The sequence below is a fragment of the Puma concolor genome, chromosome D3, assembly GCF_028749965.1.
Source record: "Puma concolor isolate L17-30 chromosome D3, mPumCon1.1.hap2, whole genome shotgun sequence".
In the NCBI taxonomy this organism is placed as follows: domain Eukaryota; kingdom Metazoa; phylum Chordata; class Mammalia; order Carnivora; family Felidae; genus Puma; species Puma concolor.
The window spans coordinates 24,134,849-24,149,974 of record NC_141678.1 but is presented as its reverse complement, the minus strand read 5'-3'; the positions used below and the strand labels follow the sequence as shown (position 1 = coordinate 24,149,974).

At 44.6% G+C, this 15,126-nt stretch overlaps 1 protein-coding gene across 10 annotated transcripts in view; it reads right to left on the bottom strand.

Moving 5' to 3' along the window:
• Window positions 1-1,106: 1,106 nt before the first annotated feature.
• Window positions 1,107-15,126, bottom strand: part of CHEK2 (checkpoint kinase 2) — a 48,639-nt gene continuing 34,619 nt past the window's right edge. For all 10 annotated transcript variants that reach the window (XM_086682163.1, XM_086682164.1, XM_086682170.1 and 7 more), the window contains 8 exons: window positions 12,464-12,525; window positions 10,125-10,224; window positions 8,734-8,820; window positions 7,837-8,000; window positions 7,523-7,638; window positions 6,431-6,516; window positions 2,158-2,238; window positions 1,107-1,330 (listed from right to left, as the gene is read on the bottom strand). In XM_086682163.1, coding sequence (XP_086538289.1) covers window positions 1,241-1,330; window positions 2,158-2,238; window positions 6,431-6,516; window positions 7,523-7,638; window positions 7,837-8,000; window positions 8,734-8,820; window positions 10,125-10,224; window positions 12,464-12,525 — 786 coding nt within the window. In that variant the 3' untranslated portion in view covers window positions 1,107-1,240. The remainder of the gene's footprint in view (window positions 1,331-2,157; window positions 2,239-6,430; window positions 6,517-7,522; window positions 7,639-7,836; window positions 8,001-8,733; window positions 8,821-10,124; window positions 10,225-12,463; window positions 12,526-15,126) is intronic.

Genomic DNA, 15,126 nt, shown 5'->3' with positions numbered 1-15,126 from the left:
ACTGACACGAGGCTACTTACAGTCTTCTCTAACCCTTTTATTTTGAATATTTGCTGCAAAATATTTATTTATTTTTTTTCCTGAAGCCTAATATTTTATTTGATTTTTCTTTTTTTTTCTTTTTTTTTTATTTATATATGAAATTTATTGTCAAATTGGTTTCCGCAAAATATTTAAATGTTTGGTTACAGGACTCTGCTGAGTGTTACACATAATAGTGTATTCTTCCTAAAATGAGAAAAATTTCAAATTTTACAACTTTTCTGGTCCCATAGTTTCAGGGACCATGGACCTGTATATTCATGAAGGTCAAGATGAGAATCTAAAACTGGCCCGCGGTATATGGTACCAAGGTACCTCCCATCTTACGAGGACTCTGGCAGCCAGCCAGTCTCTACTAACTCTACCCCAGCCTTGCTGTGCCGCTTTCCTTGCAACTTTCTGAGGGGCTTTTCAAATTTGTATGCGGCTCACCCAGGCTGAGACCAGGGATACGTTCTGAGAAACCCAACAGGTTCCAGCCAACATAGAGCACCAGACAAAAAGCACACAACTTCAGGGGCTCCCGAGTGGCTCAGTCGGTTAAATGTCTAACTCTTTTTTTTTTTTTTTAATTTTTTTTTTTTTAATGTTTTCATTTATTTTTGAGACAGACAGAGATGGAGCATGAGCAGGGGAGGGGCAAAGAGAGAGGGAGACACAGAATCTGAAGCAGGCTCCAGGTTCTGAGCCATCAGCACAGAGCCTGACGCGGGGCTCAAACTCACGGACCGTGAGATCATGACCTGAGCCGAAGTCAGACGCTCAACCCACTGAGCTACCCAGGCGCCCAGTGAACGTCTAACTCTTGATTTCAGCTCAGCTCATGATCCCAGGCTTGAGAGTTCAGGCCCCGCGTCAGGCTCTGTGCTGACAGCATGCCTGGAGCCTGCCTGGGATTCTCTCTTTTCCTCTCTCTCTGCCCCTCCCCTGCTCATGCACTCGCTCACGCTCTCTCAAAAATAAATAAGCATTTCAGGAAAAAAGCACGCAACTTCAAATACACAAAAAAGGCAATGAAAGTAAAGAGCTCAGCATCAAGCAGAAGCACAAAGCCCAGGTTCCACTAGGTTTAGAATTGTGTATTGATGATCGTGGAAAAGGAACCGTCCCCATAATTACGATACAAACTATAAAACACAGACTTCAAGAAAGTGGCAGCAGGGTCCAAGAAGGCAGGTGGCTTTCATTCAGCCAGTGTTCACGACACAGCCGCACACACAGCCAGACGCTTTGTGGTGTCAGCATCCTCTGCTTCCCCTTCAAGAAGTCGCTTTCGACTCGTGGAAGGCTGGAAATAAAAAGGGAAGAATGTTCAAAGAGAACTGTCGGCTTTAAGATTATCAAAGTGTCCCACTAATGCTTCTGGTAAGTTTGGAGCATTTCATGTGCAACTTCTAGTACCAAGAATTAGGAGTCGTCCCCCTGGACACCTGAGTCCCCACCATGCCTCCCTGGACTCAGACATGCTTATCAAATGGACATTTCTCTCTCCCTTGTGGCTTGTGAGCACTTGATGTAATACTGACATTAAGCAGCATAACCGCCCTCCCTCCTCTCCGTCATCTTCTCCTAAATTATGAAGTTTAAAGGGACTACAATACCTCTTGCTGGGAGCCCCAAATCTTGCTCTCTTTGGGGAAGACCATCTTTTTTGTGTGTGTCTTTATTTTCCCATTGATAAAATACCCAGGGGACATTAGGAAGGGGAATGTTATTCACCAAGAGAAGGCAGGATAGTAATGAATAGATATTGAAGTATACTAACAACTTTGGGGGAAATAAAATTGTAGCCAATAAATAATCAACCACTCACCCAGATTTTAAATTTTCAACAAGTTTAAATTTGAACTCCTACTAGAGTCTTCCAATTCTGCCTTGCAGGAGACCTCTTGAATGACAATCCCTAGCTGTGCTTGTTTAATGCATTAAACACACTTTTCATTATTAAATTTTCTAAGGGTGCTAGGGCCAATCAAGTGGAAACAAAATATCTACGACGTTATTCCAAAAAATATTAAGCAATTGCTACTAAGGAGACCTTTCAAGCTCCTCACCCTTGCTCGTTAGTTCTTTAAAACTGAGGCTACTACATTTAATGACCATCATCCGAAATACCTGGGCTGGGACTTGGGGTACAGTCGTCGACTTATTTTCTTCAAAAAGCAAATTCTGAAATTTTCTCTTCATGTCCTCATCCTGTGAAGAAATGAAAAAACCTAAGTGGGCTGTGTCTGAAAGAACGAAAGTTCCTAGGAAGACAGGTCTAGGATGCCCCTGGAAAGAGGACAGTGGGTGAGGACACCCAGTCAGTCCACCAAAAGGCATGCTCTTGCTAAGGCTCCAGCAGGGAAAGGACCACGCGCTCCTCTCCTCTGCCTTCCCAGAGGAATCTAATCAGCAGTCAATGCTTAGTCAACACTGGCTGAATCAAACCCACAGGCCTCAGCTGTCAGGAGTGCAGAGACAACCACAGACATTAGCAGTCAAGAGACTTTCAGGACTAACATCCCAGATCCTGAGAGATGGCCATCGAGAAGCCAGAGGCTGGGACTAGCTCAGTTCCCTGAGGGCTGACTCCCTGCAGCAAGCCAAATCTTTCCAGGAGGTGCCCACTCCCTGTGCCAACAATAAGGTCATTTACTAGGGCCACCCTAACCAAGCAACCCAGCACCCCAGAAAAATTCTCCCAGCAAGTGCTACACAAGTCACCAGAAGGACTTCAAGCCCACAATATCCCAGAGCTAATGAGAAAGGAAGACAGATGAACAGGTCATACATAGCATTACAGGGGTTTTGTGCTGCTAGACGGAGAAGCAGGGAGAGGGGTGCATGCGCACACACAGAAATCCTGCCCACATGTCTGTGAGGGTAATTCCCACCTCCAGGAATGTTCACTTCCGCAAGGCTCAAGGATTTGCATCTGGGAACCCTGAAAGGTAACCAGGCACAGCTCTCCCCACCTTCAGAAAGGTGAACATCCAGGACTAGGATGGGGCCAGCTAGAAGCCCGGCTCAGCCACTAACAAGGAGTGTGCACACAATATGGACCCACAGCTGCCTGATTCCGAAGTCCCATGATTCCCACTCCCCGCACTGAGCCAAGAGCAACACAGGGTGGAGGTAGCGGGGAGCAGAGGACATAGGGGTGAAGGCCTCCAACATTCAGCAGTTCGAGGCGTATATAACTGCAGTGCTCGGGGATTAAGACACCTGTTGTGTATCGAGGAGCTGGATCACCGCTTCGATCACACTGTTTTCTGCATCACTCCATGTAGCGCCCACTGCCCATTTTGAGAGCACCAGGTTCATCCGGATTCTGCTCGACAATCTCCCTTAGAATCTCACCTCCTATGTAATGCCACTCTCAAAATTCCTTCCCTTATTTCCTCCTATACCTGCTCACAGCCTCCACCGGCAATGCCCTCCTTGCCTTCCTGCCCATCCACCTCAACCACCTTCTCATTTACTCAGTGAGCAAATACTTTGTGAGCAACCTTAGGAGCCAGGTACCATAAAAGTCACAGGTGCCTCCATGTCAGAGGGACAAAACCAACACTGAAAATGCTGCTCCCCATTGTTATGGACTAAGATATGTCCACCTCCACCCCCTTAGTTCATATGTGAAAGCCCTAACCCCCCAGTGACTATTTGGAGGCAGGGCCTTTAAAGAGGTAATTAAGTTAAAATAAGGCTGTTAGGGTGGGGCCGCAATCCAATACAACGGATGTCCTCATTAGAAGAGAAAGAGACACCAGGGATGTGAGCACAGAGAAAAGACCATGTGAGGACAGAGAGAAGACAGCCATCTGCACGGCAAGGAGAAAGGCTTCAGGAGAAACCGAATCTGCCAACATCTTGAAACTGGGACTTCTAGCCCCTTGAATGGGGAGGATATGAATTCCTGCCATGTAAGCCACCCAGCCTGTGCTATTTTGTTATAGCAGCCTCAGCAAACTGATACAGCCATGTCATCCCCAGGCCACTGATTTAGATGCTCTTCATATTGTGTGAACCTGTGAGCACCTGAAGCCCCTATCTCATTCTGAGCATCCTCCCATACTCTGCACCTACCCTTGTTACCACGTGTATCCCACTGCTCGCCTGTGACTGTGGTCGGGGTTGGCCCCCACCCAGACCATCAGCTCCGCAAGTCCAGGACTTAACTTACTCTTCTCTGCATCGCCAGTAAGTGTTGACACATGAACTCATTAACTGTCCTCTGAAAGAATGAACGCATGAGGAAATGAAACCACACCCCATGCCCCAAATGGCAACTCTTCAGTACAGCCAAACAGAACTGACCACACGCCTATTTTGGCCTGTATTTAAACAAGTCGTCAGTTAGCAATAACATGGAAAAGGAGCTCATTAAATACGGCAGGTAGCAACGGGTATCTGAAAATTGCCTTCCTTTCAGAGCTTTACAACCTATTCAAAAATATTAAACTGTAATATGCCTCAAAGACAAGTAGGAAGGAATTCTCTATTTCAAGAAGTAAATATGAGGCCAAAAAGTCGACATAAAGGATGTTCCCCAAACTGAACTGTTAATAACAGGAGAGACTGGAACTCACATTCCAAACACTCCATCCAGGGCCAGACCCACAAAACCATTTGGCTTCTTCAAAAATACTGGATTTTCCCAAAATAAAACCTAAACTATCACTAGCAGATGATTTATGTGGGCAGCGTCTGCACTCTGGTCCTCACTCTGTGTCCAGTTCCACCGTTTGCAGCAAAAACACAATGTGGACAAAAGAGTATTCAAGTGAGACCCCCATGGCAGGGCTGAACTTCACCTTTTCCTCAGTTGTTAGTAACAGTTTTCTTTGGAGACAAACAGAACAAGAAAAACAGGCTATGCTCCTTCGTAAATTTCAGGCAGCTACAGACCCTGTTCCCTGACCTAACCGGCAAGCTCTGTTTTTTTCAAGATTAACACAGCTCCTCCACCTCCACATCTGGCCCCAAGAGTTTCCCTATTAGGGCACATAAAAAGAGCCAAGAGGCATGTTTTTCTTTTTCACCAAAATTAAATCCCCACATGCAAAGGCACCCTTTGTTTCCAAATTCCTTTTCTCCAGGGTCCTGCTGTTTCAAATCTGTGTGGTCTATTAAGTGCTAAATCATCTGACAGATTTCTTGGGGGCGGAGGGAGACTGCTGTTTCCAGGGCAATAGCCCAAACAAATGTATCTACTTTTTTTTTTTTTCTTTTAAGGATTTGTTGTTCTCCACCTGAGCTAGCGCGGGAGCAACACGTTAGGTGTGGAGGGCTGGAACAGAGAAAGAATAGAGGCAGTCTTCCCAGAGTTCCAGAAGCAGAGTTCTGAGAATGAATGGCCCCAAGGAGTTCCTGGACCAGGTGATCCCCACAGTACTTGAGCCTCTAGCTCAAGCTAGCTGGTTAAGTTCCTCATCCCCATAGGAAACAGACCAACTAGAAGTTAACAAGAATGGGTATGTCTGTGCTTGAATGGAACCGTACTTAACAGAAGGTCTGACATCCATCAGAAAACCTGCCCAACCATGCTGGAGCTAATTCTAAAACCAAAGTTTAGTCCAGCAAAGCCACAAAGGACTTCCAAGTCTGGCAGCTACAATGAGGTCAGGATATAATCTAACAGCAGCCACAAACCCCTAGAGGGGCACATAGGTAATACAGACTTCAAAGATCCAGGTAACTTTGCAGTAATGGCATGTTTATTCGCCATGAATAAGAAGCGGGACCCTTAGTGGCACCTGGGTGGCTCAGTCTATTGAGCGTCTGACTCTTGATTTCGGCTCAGGTCATGATCTCATAGTCATGAGATCGAGCCCCACGTCAGGCTCATGTGCCCGTGAGCCTGCTTAAGATGCTCCTTCTGGTCCTGCCCCCCACCCCCAAAAAAAGAAGCGAGACCCTGTATGCCCAATTACTTAGGCTTAAACAAATAGCCAGATTCTCCCCCAGAGAATCTGCCCTCCTCCCGTGACTTAAGGTTGAAGGCAGCTGGAATGCAGCCAACCCCACCTGTTCAGGGTGAGAGGTTTGAGGAAAGAGGATGACACAGCTGGGGGTGGAGGTTTACAGCTGGAACAACCTCTCAAAGTACCACAGCCAAAATGCACACTCAGGGAACCCGAGTGGGCCTAGGACAGGCCATAAAGTGAGCTTGTCTACCCCAGGAGCCACAAGTTAAGTTGGGACGGTTATACCCAAAGATACACTTATACTCACGACCCATATACACACATAAACATACCCGACACACTTAAAGCTCAATCTCAAGCAAGTGCATTAAACAGACTCAACAAAGCAAACGTGTTTGCAACTTTTTCCTCATCCCTCAGGCACAGCTGAGAGCTGCCCATAGAGTTCATGCTAGCGAGCACTGCCCCATACCCACCTGAAGCCATGGGTGTCTTAAAGCCTCCTCTGTCGTAAAACGCACCTTTGGATCCACTATTAGCAGCTTCTTGACAAGGTCCAGAGCTAAAGCAATAAGATAATTTATCACATCACAGTGAAAACGGTAGATACATTAAATCCGCAAAATGAAAGTATGCCAGAATCACAGGCCAACATCCAGAAAGACAGAGGGGGGCTAAGGTCATTGCCAGCCAACAGGTGTGGTGGACAGGGTCCCCTGTCCTCCTCTCTGTATTTAGAGCTCTCTGAGAAAACCAGGAATGACCTCCATGCCCCCCATCTCTCCCTGCTTGCACATCACAACCTCTTCGCCCCCTGTTCCCTCGCTCGTTGCTGGATTCAACTTCAAACTAATTAAATCTGAACTTGTGCCTCGTTCTAAGACGCTCAGGATGCTCGGCCAACTCTCCCGAGACCCATGGAATGATAGAGTTTCTCAGCCAGCAACAGGCTCCCTGGAACTGGAGGTTTGGCAGAAACAAAGCTTAACAGCAATCACCATGCTGAGACTGCCTTTCTACTGCAACAGTATTATTCCTTTCACATTCTAAGATTTAACAGAATCACCTATGTTACTTCACATTTAGTTTTAGTTTTCTACTTGCCCTTTTGAGAATTACAAAGTTACACTTTTACATCCTAAAACGCAAAGTAATTACTTTTGTTCTTACATGCTCATTCACAGGAGACTTTGTAACTGAAAAGTTACTTATTATTTTGTACCCTTAATAGGTACAGGGCACTTGCTTCTGTTCCACTTGCCCTCACAAAAACCCCTTAAGGTAAAGTTTATTGTACCTGCTTTACATATAAAGGAAAGGGTGACTCAGAGAGGTTACGTATCTTGCCTAAGGTCACATAGCTAGGAAGTAGCCAACCCAAAACATGAGTCTCACTTAGCCTGGTTGAGGAGCCCATGTTCTTAATAACTTCCTCTGCCCCTCAAAAAGGTGCAAAACAAACAATAGAAAATAAGTAACAGGAGAAACATAACAACTTGAAAAGAAATTCCCACCACGGCACACACATTTTACCAAACGACAAATTCTTAACCTTTTCATATCCATACCCTTCTCTGAGACCTCTGCCCAGACTTCGGGAATGAAGTTGAATTTTCCACTGGTGATCTGATCCTTCAAGGACACTTGAGTCTTATGCTCAGAGAAAGGTGGATACCCACTAAGGCTTAACATCGGTAGAGAAAGAAAGGAAAAGAAATCAAGTAGCATTCTCAGTGGCATTTGGACATACAGATTAGATTTTTCTTTAAATCAACGGTCAAGATAAGTCACCCAGATTAAACACAAGCTCTCTACCTGGGCACGTTTCTGTTTTCACCTAACTACTTCCAACCAGACTCTGAAGCAATGAAACTTTTCTTACCAAATAAAAAGAATAACTCCTAAACTCCAGCAATCCACAGCTCGGTTATATCCAGCAGTCCCAAAGGAATTAAGAACCTCAGGAGCCAGGTAGGTAGGGGTACCACATAAGGTTCTCATGAGAGAGGTCTCCCCCAAAATCTTAGACTGCCCAAAATCAGTAATCTAAAATTAAGGACAAAAGGGAATCATTTTTAATGGCAAAATAAAATTAAATGATCAGCATAGTCTGCCAGTCCCAAAAGCTATGCAGGCTAGATCAGTTCCTATCCTATACAGTCCATGCCTGCTGTTAAAATCTGGAATTTTGTTTAAACTAAAATTTCCAAGCGAAGAAAGCTGAAGGTTTTTTCTCCAACTTATCCGTGGTTCTCTGTAACCTTACAAGAGGTTTGTAACCCTTATCATAGACTCTAGGGTCCTAATCAGTTATCCATGGTTTCTTTTAGGCTCTGGTTTCTCAACCAATATCCCAACACTGGAATAACTGAGGAGCTTGGAAAAAATACTTGGCACCCGGATGCCACCTTCAGTGATTGTGAGATGCAGTGTGGGTGTCGTGATTTTTATTTATTTATTTATTTTTAATTAATAGGAGATTCTATAGGCAGCCAGGCTTGGGAAGCACCACCTTAGAAAGCAGGAGAAGATAAGGGATGTGATTCTCATCCATCTAGACCCCTCCTTCCATTCTCAGAACAAAAGTGGCTCGTATAAAGAGGAGCTCAGTAAATGCCCATAAGACTCTGAATCAAAGCAATACCACCTGGTCTCTAAAATAATTGCTAATAGTGGAAGGGTCAAGTTCTCTACCTTTTTATGCTCCCACTTTTTACTTGATGAATCTTTAAAGTTTATGAATAGAAATTTGGGGTGGCCACAGAAAGAGTTTTCTTACCTTTATAAGACAGTCCTCTTTTTGGGATGAGAGTAAAACATTCTCTGGCTTTAAGTCCCGATGTATAATGCCGTTTTCATGAAGGTACTACACAGAAAAGGAGGCATGACCCTCAGGTTTATGGAATAGGTATGTGAGTAAAGACAGACAGACAAGACACACACACACACACACCCCTTACAGCTGGGATGAAACCATAAGCCAGGTTACTCACAACCACATTACCCCAAATCACAGAAAACTACTGGGTAAAGGGCTTAGTGTTTATAAATTTGTTTTCAAGAAAATCTTTAGGGGCACCTGGCTGGCTCAGGCAGTAGATCTTGCAACTCTTGATCTCAGGGTTGTCAGTTTGAGCCCCACATTAGGGGTGGAGATTACTTAAAAAGAAAATCTTAAAAAAAAAAAAAAAAGAAAGAAAATGTTTAAAACGTAGGAAAAATGATATTTGCAACTATGTGGATGGAACCACAGGGTATTATGCTAAGCGAAATTAGAGAAAGACAAATATCATATGACTTCACTCATATGAGGAATTTAAGATACATACAGAATAACGGAAAGGAAGCAAAAATAATATAAAAACAGGGAGGGGGACAAAACATGAGACTCATAAATATGGAGAACAAACAGAGGGTTACTGGAGGGGGCTTGGGGGGGGGATGAGCTAAATGGGTAAAGGGCATTAAGGAATCTACTCCTGAAATCATTGTTGCACTATATGCTAATTTGGATGTAAATTTAAAAAGATTTAAAAAGTAGGAAAGATGAAAAATGCAACTTATGACAATAGACCGTTCATTTCACTCTTCAAAATAATATCCCTTCATATAGGCAGAAATCTAAGGTGTCAATTTCATTTATAAAAATGTAAATGAGTGATTAAAGTATTTTGAGAATTTATTAAAGTAAAGCATAAAAATTCCACCAAAATTATGTACTTGGTCATTCACTTGCTGAGAATTTTAAAAAAAAATTTTTTAATGCTAATTTATTTCTAAGAGAGGGAGAGACACAGAGCGTGAGTGCAGGAGGGGCAGGGAAAGAGGGAGACCCAGAATCCAAAGCAGGCTCCAGGTTCTGAGCTGTCAGCACAGAGCCCAAAACCGGCTCTCACGAGTTGTGAGAACTCACGAACTGTGAAATCATGACCTGAGCGGAAGTGGAAAAAGCTCAACTGACTGAGCCACGGAGGCGCCCAGATCTCACGTTTTGTGAGACAGCCCTGTGTCAGGCTCTGTGCTGACAGAGTGGAGCCTGCTTGGGATTCTCTCTCCTCTCTCTCTCTGCCCCTCCCCCACATGTATGCTGGCTCACGCTCCCTCTCTCTCTCAAAATAAATAAATAAACTTAAAAAAAAAAAAAAAAAAAGAACTGAGGGCTTCTCTTACCTGTACGGCCAGGAGCATCTGGTAAAAATAGAGCTTGCACGTAGCTTCTTTCAGGCGTTTATTCCCCACCACCCTGTCAAACAGCTCTCCTCCTTCCATCCTGAAACAGACAGGCCAAGCAGGGGGTGGTTCTTGGGTGGAAGATAATAACACAAACAAAACAAACTCATTCCGACAGGCAAAGAGCTGCCCTTTTTATTCTCACGAGGACTCCCGTTTGTACAAACAATGAGGTAGTTAAGTCTCCTCTCCACAGTGAAGATGTCCTTGTTGGAAACCAAGGAACGGGGAAAGATGGAAGGAGTGGGCAGTGGGCACTCAGGAGCGTTTAAGAATCTGACTCAGCAGACGGGAGGCGGAGCCCAGGAGTCTGCGTTTTCATCATGCACCCCAGCTGATTCAGAGACTGAGACAGAGCGGCAAACTGGAGCCCACAATCAGACAACGGGTGTCTGAACCCTAGCCCCACCATTCCTAGCTCTGGGGCTTTGAACAAGTTACACACCCTCTCTGAGCTTGTTTCTGCCTCTTAAAAAAATAGGGACAATCCTCCCCCTACCTTGATGGCTGTGGTAAAAATTAAGAGATAATTCATGCAGGTAAGGCACCTGGCACAAGTGGCTGTTTGGCAGGGTTATTCAAGTCCTCTGAACTTCAGTTTCCTTTTCTGTAAAGTGGGACTAAAGACCGTAACCCATCAGTAACCTGTAAGTAACATGGATGACTGTTAATGAAGGGTACATGAGTCAATCCATGTAAAGTGCTTGGAGCAGTAATTGGCTCATAGTAAGTAATTAGCATCAGTGACTGTTACTGTATTACTTCTGTTTTAACTAGGTCCAGTCAGACAGCAACAGATATTCCCTCAAGCACCACAGGGGCCATCCAGTCTCTCCCAGTGCTATGATTGAGGCTGTTTACTATTAAAAAATTTCTTTTTTTAAGTTTATAGTTTCTCCTTCCCTGAATGCTTTTTTTTTTTTTTTTTAATTTTTATCCAAATTAGTTAGCATATAGTGCAACAATGATTTCGGGAGTAGATTCCTTAGTAGTAGAATCCCTTACCCATTTAGCCCATTCACCCTCCCCACAACCCCTCCCGTAACCCTCAGTTTGTTCTCCATATTGATGAGTCTCTTATGTTTTGTCCCCCTCCCTGTTTTTATATTATTTTTGTTTCCCTTCTCTTATGTTCCTCTGTTTTTGTCTCTTAAAGTCCTCATATGAGTGAAGTCATGATTTTTGTCTTTCTCTGACTGACTAATTTCACTTAGCATAATACCTCCAATTTCCATCCACGTAGTTGCAAATGGCAAGATTTCATTCTTTTTGATTCCAAGTAATACTCCATTGTATATGTATACCACATCTTCTTTATCCATTCATCCATCGAGGGACATTTGGGCTCTTTCCATACTTTGGCTATTGTTGATAGTGCTACTATAAGCATTGGGGTGCATGTGTCCCTTCGAAACAGCACACCTGTATCCCTTGGATAAATACCTAGTAGTGCAACTGCTGGGTCGTAGGGTAGTTCTGTTTTTAGTTTTTTGAGGAACCTCCATACTGTTTTCCAGAGTGGCTGCACCAGCTTGCATTGCCATGTTTACTATAAAATCTTACTAACCAACCTCCTTAGCCACTGGATACCACTCAGGAGCAAAGCCTTGCCTGTCTGCTCCAACAGCCACTCCCAGAAACACTACATATTTACATAGAAATGAACATCAAGACAGGCCCCTTCCATGAATGAGCCAGGAAATTATTCTGGTCACACCACAGAAGACAGGACTTTGTGGTTACTGAAATAACCCAGCAAGTAAACCAGCACTGAAAAGATAATGAGGTGTCACCATGCCCCTAAGCACTGTGATCCCAAGCAGAAACATCCACCCAGGCAGATATTTCAGAGTAGTAACATCCACCTGTGGTTGAACAACTGTGTGTGCCAGGTACTCTGCTGGGCACTTTCCATCCTTCATAGTATCTGATCCTTATGACTCTACATATGGGGAGTATCACTATTAGCACCCCACCCCCACCAACACTAGGAAAATAAATAAGAGTCAAGGACATGAAGTAAACTAACTCACAGTCACCTGCACAGCGGAATTCAAACCCAGACCTCAGACCCAGGGCCTGGAACCTCTAAGCCACATGCCTTTGGAAACATTGGGAGGACTTTAGATTTAGTACTAACCCCACATGCACACTTGGTGGGCCTCACCACCACATACATATGATGAGAGTCCCCAGGATGAGAAATGCAAGCCAGCATTGGATTTTTTGGTGGTTTATAAGCACTTGAATGGAAACAAATAGAACACTTTATTACTTACAATTCCAAAACAATATAATAATCTTCAGCCTCAAAAAAGTCTTTAATCTTGATGATACAAGGCTAAGAGGGGAAAAAAGAGGAAATGTAGTGAGAAACTCCCAAGAGGAAAACCACAGAAGCAGAATGGAGGCATTTGCCCCCCTGCCTCAAGGCACTCTAAAGTTCATATAGCAGAAAAGGCAAAACAGCCTGTCAGCACAGAGCCAGATGCAGGGTTCAAACTCACAAACCCATGAGATTATGACCTGAGCCGAAATCAAGAGTCAGACGCTTAATCAAATGAGCCACCCAGGCACCCCTAATATTATGATTTTATACTTAGAAAGCACACCTATTGGTTTTACAATGTGAAGATAGACAGTAGAGTTGAGTGGTCTGGGTAAGTAAAAAATGTGGTAAGTATCTCTCAGGGACATACCCCACCCCAAGCAGAGAGGAGGCTTGTAGTTATTATCAAAATTAAAGGGAAGGGACGCCTGAGTGGCTCAGTGGGTTAAGGGTCCGACTTCAGCTCAGGTCATGATCTCGCGGCTTGTGAGTTCAAGCCCTGCGTCAGGCTCTGTGCTCACAGCTCAGAGCCTGGAGCCTGCTTTGGATTCTGTGTCTCCCCCTCTCTCCGCCCCTCTCCTGCTCACGTTCTATCAAAAATGAACAAACGTTAAAAAAAATAAAAAATAAATTAAAGGGAAGAGAGTTACACGATTTTTAGATTTTAGAGTAAGAAGAGTAGCAAAACTCACCAGAGTGACTGTCCTACAAAGCAAATTTCATCACATCCAATGCTCTGATTAAAATCCTCCTAATGGTACAGGGCACCTGAGTGGCTAAGTCTGTTAAGCATCCAACTGTTGATTTCAGCTCATGGTTCATGGGATTGAGCTCTGCATCTGGCTCTGTGCTGATAGCGTGCAGTCTGCTTAAGATTCTCTCTCTCCCTCTCTCTCTGCCCCTCCCCTGCTTGCTCATTCTCTCTTAAAATAAATAAATAAACTTTAAAATCCTTCAAGTCGTAGCTTCCCATAATGAACTGTTGAACAGCAGTGAAGGGATGCCCCACTGCCTCCCCAGCACAATGGATCCTGGAAACATAATGCCGAGTGGAAGAGGCAAGTCACAAAAGACTTCAGAGTGTATGGAGTAGCTTCAATTGCATGGTCAGGTTTTCATTCTTTTTTATTATTATTATTTTTGAAAGAAAGAGGAAGTGCAAGTGGGGGGGGGGGGCAGAAAGAGAAGGAGAGAATCCCAAGCAGGCTCTGCACTGCCAGCTAAGAGCCCAGTATGGGGCTCGAAGCCACGACAATGAGATCATGACCTGAGCCAAAATGAAGAGTTGGAAATTTAACCAACTGAGCCACCCAGGCACCCCCTCAAGTTTTCATTCTTAAGTTGAATGGTTAGTTCTTAGGTGTTCATTTCATTGCTTTGCTTCATAATTTATTGTTTTACATGTGCCAAATGTTACATAATTTAAACATATTTAAAGGAAGGAAAGGAGACCAATCAGGAGGGAGAGATGGAAGGAAATAGAAGAAAGACAGAAAGTAAGACAAGAGGAAAGCAAACCTTCGGAAACCTAAGTTTTCAGCAGGAATTAGCAAACCCTGGAGACCCAGCCTTGTCCTGCCCCGACCATGGCCAAATCTCCTGCTCCTGGTCCCATGCATCCTCCTGTCCAGACCACAAAACACCCTGCCTGCCCCAGACTTGCTGTGTTCTTTCCCAACGTCACACCTCTGCTTGCTGCCCTCCTGCCTGGTGATCCAGCCCTCTGGGCACACCTGGTCTCCAGCATCAGGCCCCAGCTCGAATGTCACCCTCGGGATGCATCCGCAGTCCCCTGTGTTGGTTCTCATCCATGTGGCCTCATGCTGCATCTTCAACATTTGTCTCCCCATCAGACTGCGACCTCCAGGAGGAGAAAAGGGAAACTAACACCCACCACGGGTCTCCGTTCATCAGGCGCTTGACAGGCTGAGTCAAGTCTTATTTCTCTTTCTAGAACCAACACTCAGCAGAGCAGCTGGCACACAGGAGACATTCATGTGCTGCGCAGATTAACGAGAACAATGGCAGTAACAGAAACACCACTGAAGGCAGACTCTACCACCACATGTTGGTCGTGGCACACACACCATGAGAGTGAGGCTGAGAGCAAACCAGCTCTGCCACTCCTTACCTATGATCCCAGCACATTTGGCTCTGCGTGACCAGCTGTATTGCCACAAAAATGAAGACACTGGATACGCACTGTAATGTTATACTAAGAGGAATGGAAAGGGGAACTAAGATTCTCATATGCTGTCACAGGAAGGCAACAGGCTATCTAAAATCGATAGGGATACCTGGGTGGCTCAGTCGGTTAAGAGTCCGACATCAGCTCAGGTCGTGATCTCACAGTTCGTGAGTTTGAGCCCTGCGTCAGGCTCCACGCTGACAGTGCAAAGCCAGCTTGGGATTCTCTCTCCCTCCGTCTCCGCCCCTCCCCTACCTGTACACGCATGCGCTCTCGCTCTCTCTCTCAAAATAAGTTAATAAACTTAAAAAGAAGAATTTGATCATAAAAAAATAAGATTGATAAACCAAGAGATAGCAGTTTATGTATATTATGTAGAAATACGGAGATATGGGGCGCCTGGGTGGCGCAGTCGGTTAAGCGTC